The sequence below is a fragment of the Sinocyclocheilus grahami genome, unplaced genomic scaffold, assembly GCF_001515645.1.
Source record: "Sinocyclocheilus grahami isolate Dianchi unplaced genomic scaffold, SAMN03320097.WGS_v1.1 scaffold288.1, whole genome shotgun sequence".
Lineage (NCBI taxonomy): Eukaryota > Metazoa > Chordata > Actinopteri > Cypriniformes > Cyprinidae > Sinocyclocheilus > Sinocyclocheilus grahami.
The window spans coordinates 804,042-820,057 of record NW_015505467.1 but is presented as its reverse complement, the minus strand read 5'-3'; the positions used below and the strand labels follow the sequence as shown (position 1 = coordinate 820,057).

Below are 16,016 nucleotides of genomic sequence, written 5' to 3'. Positions count from 1 at the left end.
CAGGAGGTTAAAGAGCTGGCTGTCTGGTGCAGTCTCAAAAATCTGGAGCTCAACACGCTCAAAACAGTGGAGATGATCGTGGACTTCAGGAGGAACCCCCCTGCTCTCCCTCCACTCACCATCATGGACAGCACTGTGACTGCAGTGGAGCCATTCAGGTTCCTGGGCACCACAATATCTCAGGACCTAAAGTGGGACACTCACATTGACTCCACTGTGAAAAAGGCCCAGCAGAGGTTGTACTTCCTTCGCCAGCTGAGGAAGTTCAACCTGCCACAGGAGCTGCTGAAACAGTTCTACTCTGCTATCATTTAATCCATCCTCTGCACTTCTATAACTGTCTGGTTCAGCTCAGCTACCAAATCTGACCTCAGAAGACTACAGAGGGTAGTCTGGACTGCTGAGCGAATCACTGGCACAACCCTCCCCACTCTCCAAGAACTGTACTCATCCAGAGTGAGCAAAAGGGCTGGCAGAATCACTATGGACCCCTCACATACAGCACACTCCCTCTTTGAACTGTTGCCATCTGGTCGACGCTACAGAGCTCTGAGCACCAGAATAGCCAGACACAGGAACAGTTTCTTCCCTCAGGCAATCCATCTTACGAACACTTGACAATAACTGTGGAACACACAACACTATTTATACACTCGTACACTTATTTATCTAACACACATACTTAGTCTACACCTCAAATTTGCACATAATATACCTGTTCATACAAAACTGTCTATTGTAATATACCTGCACATACAATTGTCAATTTATATATTGTTATTCCTTATTTACTTGTTCTATTTTTTATTTTATTCTTTTTTTATGATCAGTGTTTTTGTTCTGTCGCTGTCATTCTGTTGCACTGCAGAAGCTTCTGTCATGAAAACAAATTCCTCGTATGTGAAAACATACCTGGCAATAAAGCTCATTCTGATTCTGAAAAGAAGAACGAACATAAGATAATTTTTTTCAGTGCACCAAAATGTCAAATAAGTAGTCCCCATTGTACAATTTTGGCTGTATTATTTGTGTCCCCTTTAAAAACTGATCTAGAGAAATTTGATGTCCCCCCACCCCCAAAGAAATTTATACCCATGCGTACTTGCTTGACATTGAAGGACAAACTTTACTGGTTCTTACGTGTCAAGCAAGCATGTTTGTGCAATGTTTATCTGTGAATTAACCCCCTGGGGTCGAAGCCTGCACTGGTGCGGTCTGTCTCATATTTTCTTGATGACCGCGAAAAGAACTAAAATACTCCGTCAATTTTGACCGTACAGATAAGAATAAGGTATTGTTTTAAACTGCAAAGGGTCTACTTTTATTTGTGTATAGTCATAATAACAACAAAACAATGTGCTTTTGAAAAGTAAAGAAAGTCCTCACTGTCTCCGCGAACTGCTTTTAGAAACGCGTCACTAAAATGAACTGAAACTCAGCTAATACTTTACATACAGACATGAGAAAACAAATATTCTGTGATAAAGCAATCCGTATGAAACCAACGACAGGTCCAGTTTTTCCCATCTGTTCTCATTATCTCTAATTAGATCGTGCCCACATGCTGCTTGCGCTATTGATATTACAAATCTCCACGTGAGACGCGTGACATGTAAACGCCCACATTTTATGTTCAATACTATAAACAATATATAAAAGTAATTGTTTACACGATATAAAAGTAATGTCTAAGAATGTTTAGACCAATCATTACTGTGAAATACCCTAGCCTAGATTATTTTGGTTCATCATATAAAACAACTGTTTCTTCAGAAGACTTGGATTAAATTTCTACATTCATATGGATTACTTTAACAATGTCTTTATGAACTTTTTGAAGCATCAGTGTTTTGGAGCAATGGACTTTCCAGGAATGGACAGAAATCTCTCAAGTTTCATTAAAACTATCTTCATTTGTGTTTGTAAAATGAAAGAAAATCTTATGTATTTGAAACAACCTGAAGGTGAGTAATTGATGACAGAATTGTCATTTTTGGGTGAACTATCCATTTAAAGAACACAATGCTATACTTGTTTTTCTTATTAACATCAGCACCAGGAAACCCTTGGTAGTGAGATTAACTAACTAACTTGACATAGCCATTTTAGTGGCAACTAAACACACTCTCTCTCTAGCACACACATTTAAATGACACTTGTGATGCTTCACAAACTCAAAGGAGTAGCTGGGCGGTGTCTGAAATTACAAACGAGACCACATGCATGGTCCATGCCACCTCAGACAAACAATACAAAGCTTCATTAGATCTGCACAGGTACTCTTGGTGCCTTCGTGGATAATTACAAAGCAACTCAGACCAGCAGCAACCACACAAAAACACAGCTGGTCGCTTAGACACAAAATGACGAGCTCACGGGAGCATATGTTTTGGATAACAGGGACATGTTTGCTTTATGTAGAGGTGGAAAACCGAGTTGCACACACCTAATAATCCTTTTTATAAGCTAGAGAAAAAGATGCTTCGTACATGATAGAAAATGCTTCATACGTGATAGGTACATGCATTGTACATTATAGGCAATTGTTAGCATACATGTTAGCATACAATATATGCAAATAACAATTTTATGAAATAAAACCCTTTGTTTGTTAGGGATTTATACATAATGTTCACATTGGATTTAAACTGAAACTGACAATTTGGACATATTTACAGCAACTAAAATATAAAAGATTTTACAGTATTTATGCACAGCTTTTAAAATGTAAAAAAAACCTTTATTAATTCTTTATATTATAACATTGTACTGTTATATATTTTTAAGCACTAACTCACACCTATGTTGAACCTACAGGTTTCTTTGCAAAAATATAATACTGTTATAAACTGTTGTAGAAATTGAAATTTTATGCAACTGAACACATTTAATTATAGATTAAACACAATAAAATCATCCTATGCATTCCATGAATTATTGTATGAACTTAAAAAGATTATTTTATATTGATTTCAGTTGATTTTTAAAGTTGCCCATACTGTAAAGAAAATGCTTACTCTTTATATGTTGTTAAATATGTTCTAAATACATTAAAAATAAATGTTTCAGTGTCTGTGCAAACTTACAGAAATGTATGTGTGTTAGAACCACACTTTAAGTACAAACACTAACAATTACTAATAAAATCATGTTGAATTTAAAGATGTTCCACAGTATCTGGTAAAGTGACTTGTAGACTAGATAGATATCATAAAGGAAAGCAATCTTAGCTAAGTTATAAATAGTTCAGCAATATAAAATTTCTGTTAGCTTGCACTTACAGCTTGCTTTTTTAATCATCCATTTCTTAAATCAATCAATCATCCCAGTCATCCATACTTTTTTATTTATTTATTTTTTGCTATATCTGAGAAAGTTATATTTATCATTGTGCTTTTATAAAAGCAAATTGTCCATAGGCATGTATCATTCTTTAAGCCAATGGTCTAGGGCCTAGGCCAACATTTGCTACATGATTGTGGGATATGATTTTTTTCTGCCATTGTACTCCACTGTATATGATCTGTTATTTGATTGCATAAATTTATATTTATATCTAATATTGGCCAATATCGACATATAAGCAATAATTTATTATTTTATTGATTAATATGATATTCATTCATTATTTGTTATCGGTATTGACTTATCTTTTCACATTGGTTCATCCCTAATATCTGGCAGTATTGGTTAAAATTCAGTCATGGGCAATCCTAACACAAGTTGTGCTTTTTAGTCATTTTTAAAAATCAATTTTAACTGAAATAGGCAGTCTCAAGCCTGCTAGGAGTGCAAAACATTCATCTACCATGTAGAGACAAAATAAATTACACTGACTTACAAGCATTAACTGCAGATATCCCAAGCGACGATTCAGTTCTACTCAGTTTGACTTACCTCATCCTTGCTCTCTTTAAATGAACCTCTGGATCTTCCAGCACGAGGATGTCCACTGCTTGTCTGGGTTCGAACCTCCTCTTGCTGGCCGAAGAGCTCCTCCACTGTCCTCACGTCAATTTGATACTGCTGCTGTCTCACTGCTAGAGTCCAAATATTCGGTTTTCCCCGAACCTTCTCTTCAGGAATAGTTTTCCAGAAGAAGCTCCGTACCCGTCGTTTTTTGCGTGAAGCATGAGGATGGCCTGGAGCCTGAGGTGGTGGTGGAGGAGGTGGAGGCGGTGGTGGAGGTACTGCTGGAGGGCAGGAAGTGCTGTCATGTCCATGACTAGGGTCATTTGAGGAGGTTGTAGAGGGTTCCAATGGCAGTGGATTTACTTCTGGTGTAGTACAGTCGCTTGCCGACTCCTCCGCAGTAGTCACACTTGCCATGACAAACATTACATTAGCAATGACACCAGTCCTGGAGGGCCAGGCTGTGAGGGGAAATTTTGCCCTGTTTCCCACAACACCTAACAAACTGGGACAGCCTCTTTGCTTGATTCTAGGTGGTGTCTGTTGAAGTCCCAAGGTCTTTCTCACTCATAGTCGCCTATACAACTGACAGCCTGGTAAATAATGAGTCTTCCTCTAGCAGAATATTTGAGGAGATCATTTTTAGTCAGAATTTAGTGCAAAGAATTTAGAATTGAATGTTTTCACCAAATTGTCAACTGACTCATTGCTCTAGCAATATTGAGAAATGATGGACACAGGTGTTTCGCAATCCCTTAAGGCCAGTCTCACATATTTTGTCTTCACTTCTTCTACTTAGTCCCATAATGCAGAGCTGTTGCTTCCAAGATTTTGCCCACCATGGTGTGGTCAGAGGTCAAACCCTTGGAACTGCAAGAAGGACAAAAGACACACACACATACAAAATCAAAATTACTGAGGTTCAGTCAGGCGAAGGAACTTGGAACCTAAAAACAGAGGAAATGAGAAAGTAACAGACATCAAAAGAGATGTGGTTGTACACTTAAGGAAAGGCCCCAGTAGGAAAATGCCAAATGCTATTGTTCACTGGGGCCAGCCTGCTATGTGTAAAAATGATCTTGACAGATGAATCAAATCTTCACTAATGAAAACCCACACAGGGAACTTTCAAGAGATTTGTATGTCATACCAAAAAATAAATAAATTGGCAACTTACCACCAATTACCTTTACATAGCATACTGTAGTTACATAACATGTAGTTATTCATTCAGTTTGGTGCTAATTTTAAAAAGTACAATTATTAAGAAATACTTTTTTTCCCTCTTTTTTTTGTGAAGAGTCATCTAAATGGTGTACACTCATACTGTATATAATAATACTAGTTTATTATAAAAAGTGTTATTATTATGGTTCAGGTCACCAATGTGTTTCGCCAAGTTAAAATTACATGAGTTTTAATAAAACATTAAAGGAGACCTATTATGCCCCCTTTTACAACATGTAATATAAGTCTCAGGAGTCCCCAGAGTGTGTCTGTGAAGTTTCAGCTCAAAATACCCCACAGATCATTTATTATATCATTTTAAAAATGCCTATTTTGAGTGGAAGCAGAAACGCTATTTTCGTGCATGTCTCTTCAAATGCAAATGAGCTGCTGCTCCGTGCTGAAATCATGCATTTTAAACCATATTAGTTTAAACTTCTGATATACAGTTTTCTGAGCACGCACATCCAAAGCACGCACACAGAAAGTGGCTGTCACATGGCATGTGAGTACTGAACTAAGTTCTATTTCATGTCTTAATCTGACAAAGTTTACCAACTGATCTCATGACGAAAATGTACCTGTGGGAACTTTTTCGCAAGGTGCGAAATACATACCAATAAGTCCATATCACTGCATTTTCCAACAGAAATGAACACTAGAGGCGTTAAAACAGTGAGCACTTGTAATCGTTTTCCTACACTGTAATGATTACAGCTCCATATGTTTCTCTTTCCGGACGTAATAAGCTTGCTCGGTAGCTCAAGCTGGCATGGAATTGGACTGAGGATGCGGAATCCATGGGTATGAATCCTATCAAAAACATGACTCGTGATGAAAGAGCTGAAAGATGAGAGATTGAAAAACAAGCTAAAACAGCATACTTGCATTTGTGTTTTTACGTCACATTCACTTTTATTCATGCTATCGGGTAGGTTTAGGTGTAGTGCAGATGGTACGATATTTTACGTCACGGAGCATTAGAGTTATAGCCCCACTCAATGGACATTTCAAGTCAGAACTGTGGTGACACGTACAAAACCAACATTAAAAATATTTACGTTCATCTATTCTGGGGAAATAACCAAACACTGTTTTAGCCCCACTCAGTGGACATTTCACATCGAATATAACGCACGAAACATACATGGCGGTACGTATTTCTCGTCTTGAGAAAAAGTTTCCACAGGTACGTTTTAGTCATGAGATCAGGTTGCAAGTTCATGTTAAAAACACACATGAGTTACAAAAACAGTCGGTTATGTCTGTGAAGGTAAACAGCTGGGAAAGAAATTGCATGTTTATATTAGATCTGTGTAGCAGCAGCATTATATACAGTAAATAAATCAATAAATCCACTGCTCCACTGTAATATTATAATAAGATCCACTTTCTACATAATGGAGGGAGCAAAATCTGAGTTGGTCACTTTGTCAGAAGCTTGCAGAGAAACGCTTACCAAAAACATTGTATTGGGTTGTTCTTTTTCATGTTTTCTGTGTTGGTAAATGCTCTGGGTACCCGATTATAGCACTTAAACAAACAAATTTAGATTTTCATGATATGTCACCTTTAAAGATAAATTAAGGGAATTAATTTTTGTGTAGACCTAAAACTCACTATCAGTGTAACTTACTAAAAAAACCTGGGAGATGATCCTGTTGATCCATGTCGATAGATGGCAGTGCAGCTAACACCATTATGGTATTGATACTTAAAATATGTGAAGAACAGAAATGCAAATACTAGCTAAATACAACTGAATGCACCTTTAAATATATATACAGTGGGTACGGAAAGTATTCAGACCCCCTTAAATTTTTCACTCTCTGTTATATTGCAGCCATTTGCTAAAATCATTTAAGTTAATTTTTTCCCCCTCATTAATGTACACACAGCACCCCATATTGACAGAAAAACACAGAATTGTTGACATTTTTGCAGATTTATTAAAAAAGAAAAACTGAAATATCACATGGTCCTAAGTATTCAGACCCTTTGCTCAGTATTTAGTAGAAGCACCCTTTTGATCGAATACAGCCATGAGTCTTTTTGGGAAAGAGGCAACAAGTTTTTCACACCTGGATTTAGGGATCCTCTGCCAATTATAAATATTTAAAGGGATAGTTCACCCATAAATGAAAATGATGTCATTAATTACTCACCCTCATGTCTTTCTAAACCCATAAGACCTCCGTTCATCTTCGGAACACATATTAAGATATTTTTTATGATTTCTGAGAGCTCTCTGACCTTCCCATAGACAGCAATGTAATTACCACGATCAAGGCTCAGAAACGTAGCAAGGAGATCGGTAAAATAATCCATGTGAAATCAGGGGTTCAACCGTAATTGTACGAAGCTATAAGAATACTTTTTGTATGCAAAGAAAACTAAAATAACGACTTTATTCAACAATTCGTCTCCTCCGCGTCACCCTGGTGCCATTTTGGAGAGTATCCACTGAATGCAAACAGCGTATGCTATTCTGTGTCAGCTGCGTCACGCGTGCACCAGGGTGACGCGGAGGAGACGAATTGTTGAATAAAGTCGTTATTTTTGTTTTCTTTGCGTACAAAAAGTATTCTCGTAGCTTCGTACAATTACGGTTGAACCCCTGATGTCACATGGATTATTTTAACGATCTCCTTGCTACGTTTCTGGACGTTGATCGTGGTAGTACCCTTGCTGTCTATGGGAGGATCAGAGAGCTCTCAGAATTCATCAAAACTATCTTCATTTGTGTTCCGAAGATGAACGGAGGTCTTACGGGTTTAGAACGACATGAGGGTGAGTAATTAATGACAAAATTTTTGGGTGAACTAACCCTTTAAGGTAGAATGTGTCGTAATGAACACTGAACAAGAATGTTGCTCAAGGTGTAAATGATTTAAACACTGTTTTTGTTTATTTGCGGATTCAGTTCTGTTAACTCATTGCACATTACTATAAATTAATATAATATTTAATAAAATACATTTTGGTAAATGTTTAGCCATTTAATCCAGAATTACATAATTAGAAAAGTTTTCATACTGGTGATTCACTCGTGCCACATCTGTTATTTGAATATGCAAAGCAGCCGACATCAAACAGCCTTCAAAGTAAAGTGAGGTTGTCAAGGAGACCAGCCAACAACCAATCCGCAAAAAAGCAGCTATTTCACATAAAAATTGGCATAGATATACAACCAAAGCTGTAAAAAAAGAAATTGCTTAATTTCTAATATTTTGATATATATAATGTACAAGAGCCTTGTGAGCAGCTTGCATTGGTCAGCACATTATCAGTATGGGTCAGGGCTTGTCATGCAGGTGTCTTTGTATCTGAGACACAGAGAGAGCAGAGACTGCAGTAAATGGCACTGGGTTTTATCTTATGTACTACTGTCAGGAATGACATACTGCCGTCTGCTGGGAGAGGCCACAGCAAAATGCCACAGCACTTTTGGATCCGACTTAACAGATTCTGTTATGTAACATGTATTTCACAGAGAGGCTGAGGGTCATAAAAGTCTCATTTCAGGGAAAAAGCAAAAACGTTGTGGCATTGCTACTTGTGAGGTATCTTTAATGCGGGGATTGTTCAGTGTAGACAAAAGTTCAAAGATGTTACTTTTTACTGACAAAGCTGATTGGGATGAAAGAATGTTCTGGAAACAGATAATACAAGACACCAAGTGCTGTAAACCAGAGCTCATTATACTGCAACAGGGTCTCATTCTCATTCGATCCTCTAGGTTTTTACTTATTAAAAGACAATTGACGTCACAGGAAGACTCTGTTTCCGTGCTGGTTCAGCTGAGTTAGGCGCAAGCTACTATGTATAATTTATTCATATGTAAAAGTAGGTGTATTTTTCCTTATAAAGTCTTCTTGTTCAGAAGGGTTATGCTGTATGATGGTTTAACTTTTTTTTTTTTACGAATAATAATATAAGTATACACTATGTGTGTGAGTGTTTAGATCCAGAATGTACATGCACTGTGTTAGCTAGAAAAGAGAGTAAAGGGTTAACACTCTGTAACACATTCTATCTCACCTCAGTGGTGTCTTTGCTGCAATGTCAGCGACAGTGTACAGCAACACACTCAGATACGCAGCACCAAATCTGTTCATGCTTATAACCGACATCACATTCACAAATGTTACAGAATGCTGGAAACCCATTTGAGGGAATTTTAAAGCAACATTATCATTTTAGGATAAATCAGACACTATAATAATGTGATTAAACACAAACCTCCAATTGGCCACTTGTGAGAAAGACAAATGTGGATGAAGGAAACGATATTGTTCTTGAAATTAATAAACAAAGGGATAGTTCACCCAAGAATAAGAATTCTGTCATCATTCATGCATCTATTTGAACAGAAATAGATATTTTTAATATTCTCTCATCATTTTTGTCCATCAATTGAAAATCCAAGCAACCAAAAAAAAAAAAAAACATTGTAAAAGTAATCCAAAATAATTCAATGGTCTTCTGAAGAGACATGATCGCTTTATACAAACAGATTTAATTTAGGCTTTTATTAATATATAAACATTTCTGTCATGACAACTCTCGGAGGGATTGGCATGGTTATGTACATGACAATGTTAATGTATTTGGTCTTGGCGGAATAGATCTCCTACACTGCTGCTGCTGCTGCTGCTGCGGCAGAGCAAGTACCGAGACTTGCTACTGCCAATACATCCACAACATGCTGCTGTGAGCATGTAAGAAATATTGCTGCTGCAAATATAACATACATGAAATAACCCCCATATAGTGTACATGAATCACCTCATAGCAGATCTATACAGGTGGAGCTGGGGAAGGTGGAGGGTTTCTGAAGCAAGCTGCAACTGCTACAGCAAGCACTAGTCATATATTTGAATGTTGAGCAGCGAGCTCATTGGCTATCGATACAGGAGAGAACAAATCAGCTGTGCCATGTGATAATGATGTCATTAGGTCAGATTGAGTTAGACCTATCGGACTGCGTCATCTAGAGTTTCATGCCAGAACTCTGTATTTATCAACGTACATGACATAGAGCTCATCAAATTTGCTTGCTTGATGCGTGACAATCGAGTGGTACGAATTCCCCAAATATTTTTTTAGATTATTAAAACAATGAAGCATGTCCATGTTTCCATGTAGAATTATTTTTAAATACATAAATAACGCAGATGGCTGTGATGTATTACATGATGTAGATAGTAGAATACTTGCGTTTACTATAAAAAAAGAGGCTGTGTTTCCAGCTAAGCCTCTTTCTCATTCAGAACTGGGAGCTGAACTCAAATCTACCTTGACACAAATCTGATTGCTACAGACATTTTTAAGTATAGTTGATGGATTTTGAGCACATTTGGAAATAATGGGACAGTATTAATAAACACACAGGCTGTACCCAGACCATTAGACATCTGTTTACATGCTTGGCAGCCTAGCAAATTAATCCTCCTTAGGAGAAAATCTCCTAACATTTCTCATTGTTTGTAAGTTAGTGATTAGTCCTTTTGTTTAGAAAAGATGTCAGCACAAAATCATCTAATAAAGTAGATGGTGCGTAGGTCAAATGCTTGGATTTGGTCTTAAAAAACTAATTTCCCAAGAAGAATACTCATTTATTCTATTTCAAAGGCTCTGTTCAACACTGTAAAAACTTCAATAAGCCCTTACATTTAGCTTTGTTGACTTAAATAACGTGAATTTAGATGTTACTACATGGAACATCTTTAAATTACATATTTTTTTCAGTGAAGTAAACAACTGTAAAACTGAAAGATGATCTGGTAGTGATTCTTCAGAAGACCCTCAAGAGGCAGCAGAAGGTACAAAAGTGTATTAATTTTCAACTAACATAACAGTAGACTTGCTTGCCCTTGGGTCTGTCTATGCACAAACACACACATAAATAAACTTTTTCCCTACAAACACAGACAATCGTACATCTTTACCCTACCACAACTCTTCAGAGTCTTGCCCTGTTACCTGATTCAATTGATACCGCACTTTGAAATACTCTGCTCATAGATTGATTTCCAGTATGTCTGGTAAATGAGGCCTGAGGCAATAACCCACACACTGGATATCTAATACCTTCAGTGGAATATTTGGGTGGAATGAACAGCACCAAGACAAAGAACCTTTGAGGAAACACACAGAGATTGAGAAACACTTAATCAGATTCAAGCATTAATGTCTTAATGGTGCTTGTGCTTTGGATTCAGCATTTGGTGCAAGTGTCTCTGTAAGCCAGCCATATATCAAAGTCCAAACACCCACAGGGTCTTTAGAAGATTAAGCTGCTTTCATAATCGAAGGAAAGACTGGAAAGCTAAATGATCTAAACGAACAGTGATAGAAGCCACTGGTTTTGTTTAAGACCCAGACATACTGACCCATACATTGCCCGCGGTATGACATCATCTGCTATATGCAAATCATGCGGCCATTTCTGTATCAAACATTAATTTATTGCCAAGTGTGATGTTGGTTGATGATGATGGTTTAAAGCTGTTAACGATTTAAAAAGGCAAATTAAAGGGGAATCATCATCTGTTGCAGCCTTAACATGTGATCAGCAGGTGCTGGCTCTCTGAGAAAGTGTGTTGTAACTGTCAAATGCATTCTGCAATTTTCTATGTTAAGGGAAGGAAACATCTAGGAAAGGCTGACCATCTAAATTTTGTTTAGCAGATATTACAGTGAATGTGTGGCCTTTTATCATCTACAGTACCAGCTGTCACATTTTAGACCTTGCAAAGGGGAAACACAGTTTGCTTCAAGTTCTCTTTAATTTCCTGCATACTGGTCATCTTTAGGTCATTATAATCACTGTAGTCTATATATTGTGTATGGGTAAAACATCGGTGAGGCCACTGACGCCATCAAAGTACTCTACCAGTCAGTAAATGAGGCCACAATGATCTACTACTCTAAAAACAGAAATTATTTCAAATGGAATATTATTGTTGTAAATTGTGCTGATAAAAAGAAGTGTTATATGTGATAAAGTAAAGCCAAAAGACATAGTCGAGGTTTTGATGAAATAGGAATACATTTTAGAAGCATCAGAAAGAGAATACATTTTATGTTGTATTTTTCCAAGAAAATTGTTTCTAAATACAGCTTTGATGGACTCTATATAGCCACTTAAATTTTCAGCTATTATTGTGAATTAAAAAGTTTAGGTTACCCAAAAAAACAAAAAAAAAATCTGAAAATCACCCTCAGGCCATCCACTGGTGAGCAAGTGATGTAATGCAAAATTTTTCAAAATCCGTTCTGAGGAAGAAACAAACTCTTTGATGGCCTGGGGTGGGGAAATACATTTTCAGCAAATTTTCATTTTTGGCTGAACTATTTCTTTAACATTTAATGAAATATATAAATAATTTATATTTGCATTATATATTTATATTGTATTTTTTATCAGTATTTCTGGCACATAAAAACAGCTAGTCAAAAATATCTTTATTGTTGTGCCCTGATATGACTCTTTTCATAAGGCTACAGAACTTCTTATTTTATATGCGAGGTGTTGGTCTGTTTGTGCATGTGCTGGTTTGGCTGCATCAAAGTGTTCTGTATGAACAAAAGCTATGGAGATATTTACTCATCCTCCTGCTTTCATTCACAATGTGGAAGTGGTCTTAAAAACAATCATGTTTAATGTAACATGTTAAAGGTTTTTTCATAGCACAATGATTTCTCCACGGACGGCTATAATGAATCTTCTGCTTATCAAATTTAACCACAGCTGGGGGGCAGGGTGAGGCTTGACCCAAATACAGAGTGTGAGGACGGTATTATAGTGAAGAGATAAGATACAAAGATATAAAGATATCAGATATAAAACACATCTAAACACGATTTGAGAGAACTTCATGAGAATATAATTTAAGCTAAATAACTAAAACAGGGCATCCAGTCATCTGTGTAATAATGTTACAATTTATAAATGCATGTATAAATGTATACATGTAAAGACAGATGTTTTAACTGAACCAGTGTTGCTGGGAGGTGGTGAGGATCCAGCATGAAAAAGCTTGCTTCTCAAAGCCTGTGATCTCTATTGATCGCGAAGGGCCATTAGAGAAGGTAAATAAAGCAGCAACAAAGACAGCCGAACACAACTACACAGTAATCAAACAGAACTCAGGGAAATCTTCAAGAATTCTTTAGAAGACAAACTAATTCTAAACCTCAAAGAAGCAAAGCTCCAGGATGATCTAATTCACAACGTACACAACCATTTCTGTACATCACACACAGAAGCATGATCTAAAGCATCAGGCAGAACAAGTGCGATATAAGGAAGAAAAACTAAATGTGTCCTTTAAGTTTCTAGGAAATCCATAAGGGCTAATTTTTAAAGATTTTTGAGATCATCCTGTCCACATGGGACCAGGACATCAAAGTGCACTGACTGGGATACTGCACTAATGTAAATGGTCTTCGCTGTCAATCACTGAAGCTGCATATTGGCTTGTGGGCATTTATTCTAATTCTACACATTCTTCACTTTAATGTGAACTGAATGAGTGTTTAGTCACATACACGTGCTAGAATGGACACAGTGTGATAACTAGAATGGACTAGCAAAATACACAAACACACACATGCTCATATTACAGTCACTGCTAACAGCCAATTCATCTAATTGTTCTCCACCACAAACAAGATTTTCTGTCTCCCACAGTCACTACAAATTCAGTTCAGTCCCCATAGGAACAACTAGTAATAGTAGACAGTGAAATGACCGCAATAAAATATAAATGACCTCATGTGCAAACAAAGAGAGCACACTGGTGTAAATCAAACCTCTCAGAATACCAAAACCATCCTAATACATCTTGATGTGTAGCAAAATTACATTTAGTTCATGTAGAGTGGATGTGCAATAGAACAAAATAGGAAATACAAGATTTCTGATGTTTTTCAAACCATTTTATACAGGGAAGTGAATCAGCCAGTGGCACAGACGGAAGGACGCACTTTGGTTGTCATGATGACAGCAGGTGGGAGGGGAAGCTGAAGTCCAAACACCTGATGTTTACGTGTGTGCAAATGAGAGAGCTAGACGCTTACTGGTGAATTTAGTCCCTTTAGAGCCCATTAGAAGCATTGTGACAGATTAAGTAAAACAACAACTGGAACTGTGATGACGACAGCGTTGTGGTTTTTAACTAAAACTGAAACTATTAAAAATCTTTTTTGGTAACTGAAATAAAGACGAAATAATATAAATGATTGAAATACTGGTGAAATATTATAAATTAAAAACTAGAAATGTTGCACTGGGATCTAACTGAAACAAAATGTAAATGTAAAAAAACTAACAAATTACTAAAACTGAAATGAAAACTGAAAATATAAAAAATAAAAGATAATTAAAAATGTTAAACATTCTATATATAAATAATACTTTTCTGTTAAGATGTATTTCTGTTATTTTTGTGAATAGAAATTGGAGCTTTAATGTGTCTGTGTTTGTTACTGATTACAAATGTACACTGCAATAGTCTTTGTACGGTTAGGAATAACTAATAAACATCACCAAATATTTACCAAAAAAAAAAGAAAAGAAAAAGGAGCTACACTGTCAGAACCCAAAACAATCCACAAAATCACAATCATGCTCAGATAGTGTTACCACGGTAATCTATCAGGTCAGTGCTTTGGGGGCGCTTGCACCAATTGAGTTCCCCCACTTTAGGGTGTGTTACCGTGGCAATGTGACAACAGACAACCACCCTCCCCCGTTGACCTCACCCTGAGGGAAAACTTTTCCCTAAGCTTTGTTCCTGAATGGATTGTCCAATTCATCTCACCATGAGAAATGGGATGGGCTACTAAAGAAGCTGGCTTCAGAGGATTACAATAAAGCACATCACAGTCTGTGACAAAGCAGCACAAAAAGCACTACTAACAGCCCTAAGGGTCTCTACGGGGCATTAGCATGCGCTGGTCAGCAGCAGAAACCTTCAAATGCATACATTTGTACTTTACAGTTGTCCTGTGAATTCACATTTATAGGATACTGTGACTATGACAGATTTCAGATGATGTAATGTTTACAGACCATGGTCCAACACAATAAAGTTAAATAAAGGAGGCACGGAAGGCTTTTGAGCAGGAACCGTGCTATAGTTTTCTTATTAAAGTCTGAACAACGTGTTCATATTACAGAGGAGCTGACTCATGGGACCCGTGAGGTTACACGAGTAATACTGTAATCTTTAGGGATGCGTCCTATAGCGTGACAGCGATCACACTAAAGGCTACAGAAATAAAACTGAGTGTTAACGAAACGGAAACACAGAATGGATCGATTATACCCAAAGGAAAGACGAGGGAGGAAGACGGGCGAAATTGTAGAATCAATAAATGACTACAACTGTCAATCTACACCACACACAGCTTTGTTTTTATGGTTTATGGGGACTCTCAATAGGCGTAATGGGTTTTCTACTGTACAAACCGTATATTCTATTGTCCTACACCAACCCTACCCCTAAACCTACCCCTTACAGGAAACTTTCTGCATTTTTAGATTTTCAAAAAAACTCATTCTGAATTATTTATAAGCCTTTTGAATTACGGGGACACTGAAAATGTCCTCATAAATCACCTTCTCGTTGTAATACCTATGTCATACCCATGTTATTATACAAATTTGTGTCCTCATAAACCACATAAACATGCACACACACACACACAAAGCGGGAATATTATCATTATGAGCGACCATGCGAGAATCCATGCGCAGGGAGAATATTAAAATTATTATTTAAGTCAGTCAATGAATGCATGGTCTAGAAACAAAATAATTCAGCAGCAGAAATAATTGTAAAAACCTAAACGTATTTTACAGAACT

The 16,016-nt window shown here is 37.0% G+C and overlaps 1 protein-coding gene across 1 annotated transcript in view; it reads right to left on the bottom strand.

The window, feature by feature from the left end:
• Positions 1-16,016, bottom strand: part of fhdc1 (FH2 domain containing 1) — a 36,888-nt gene that overhangs the window by 20,744 nt on the left and 128 nt on the right. Inside the window, exon 2 of the mRNA XM_016292566.1 lies at positions 3,898-4,782. Coding sequence (XP_016148052.1) covers positions 3,898-4,338 — 441 coding nt within the window. The 5' untranslated portion in view covers positions 4,339-4,782. The remainder of the gene's footprint in view (positions 1-3,897; positions 4,783-16,016) is intronic.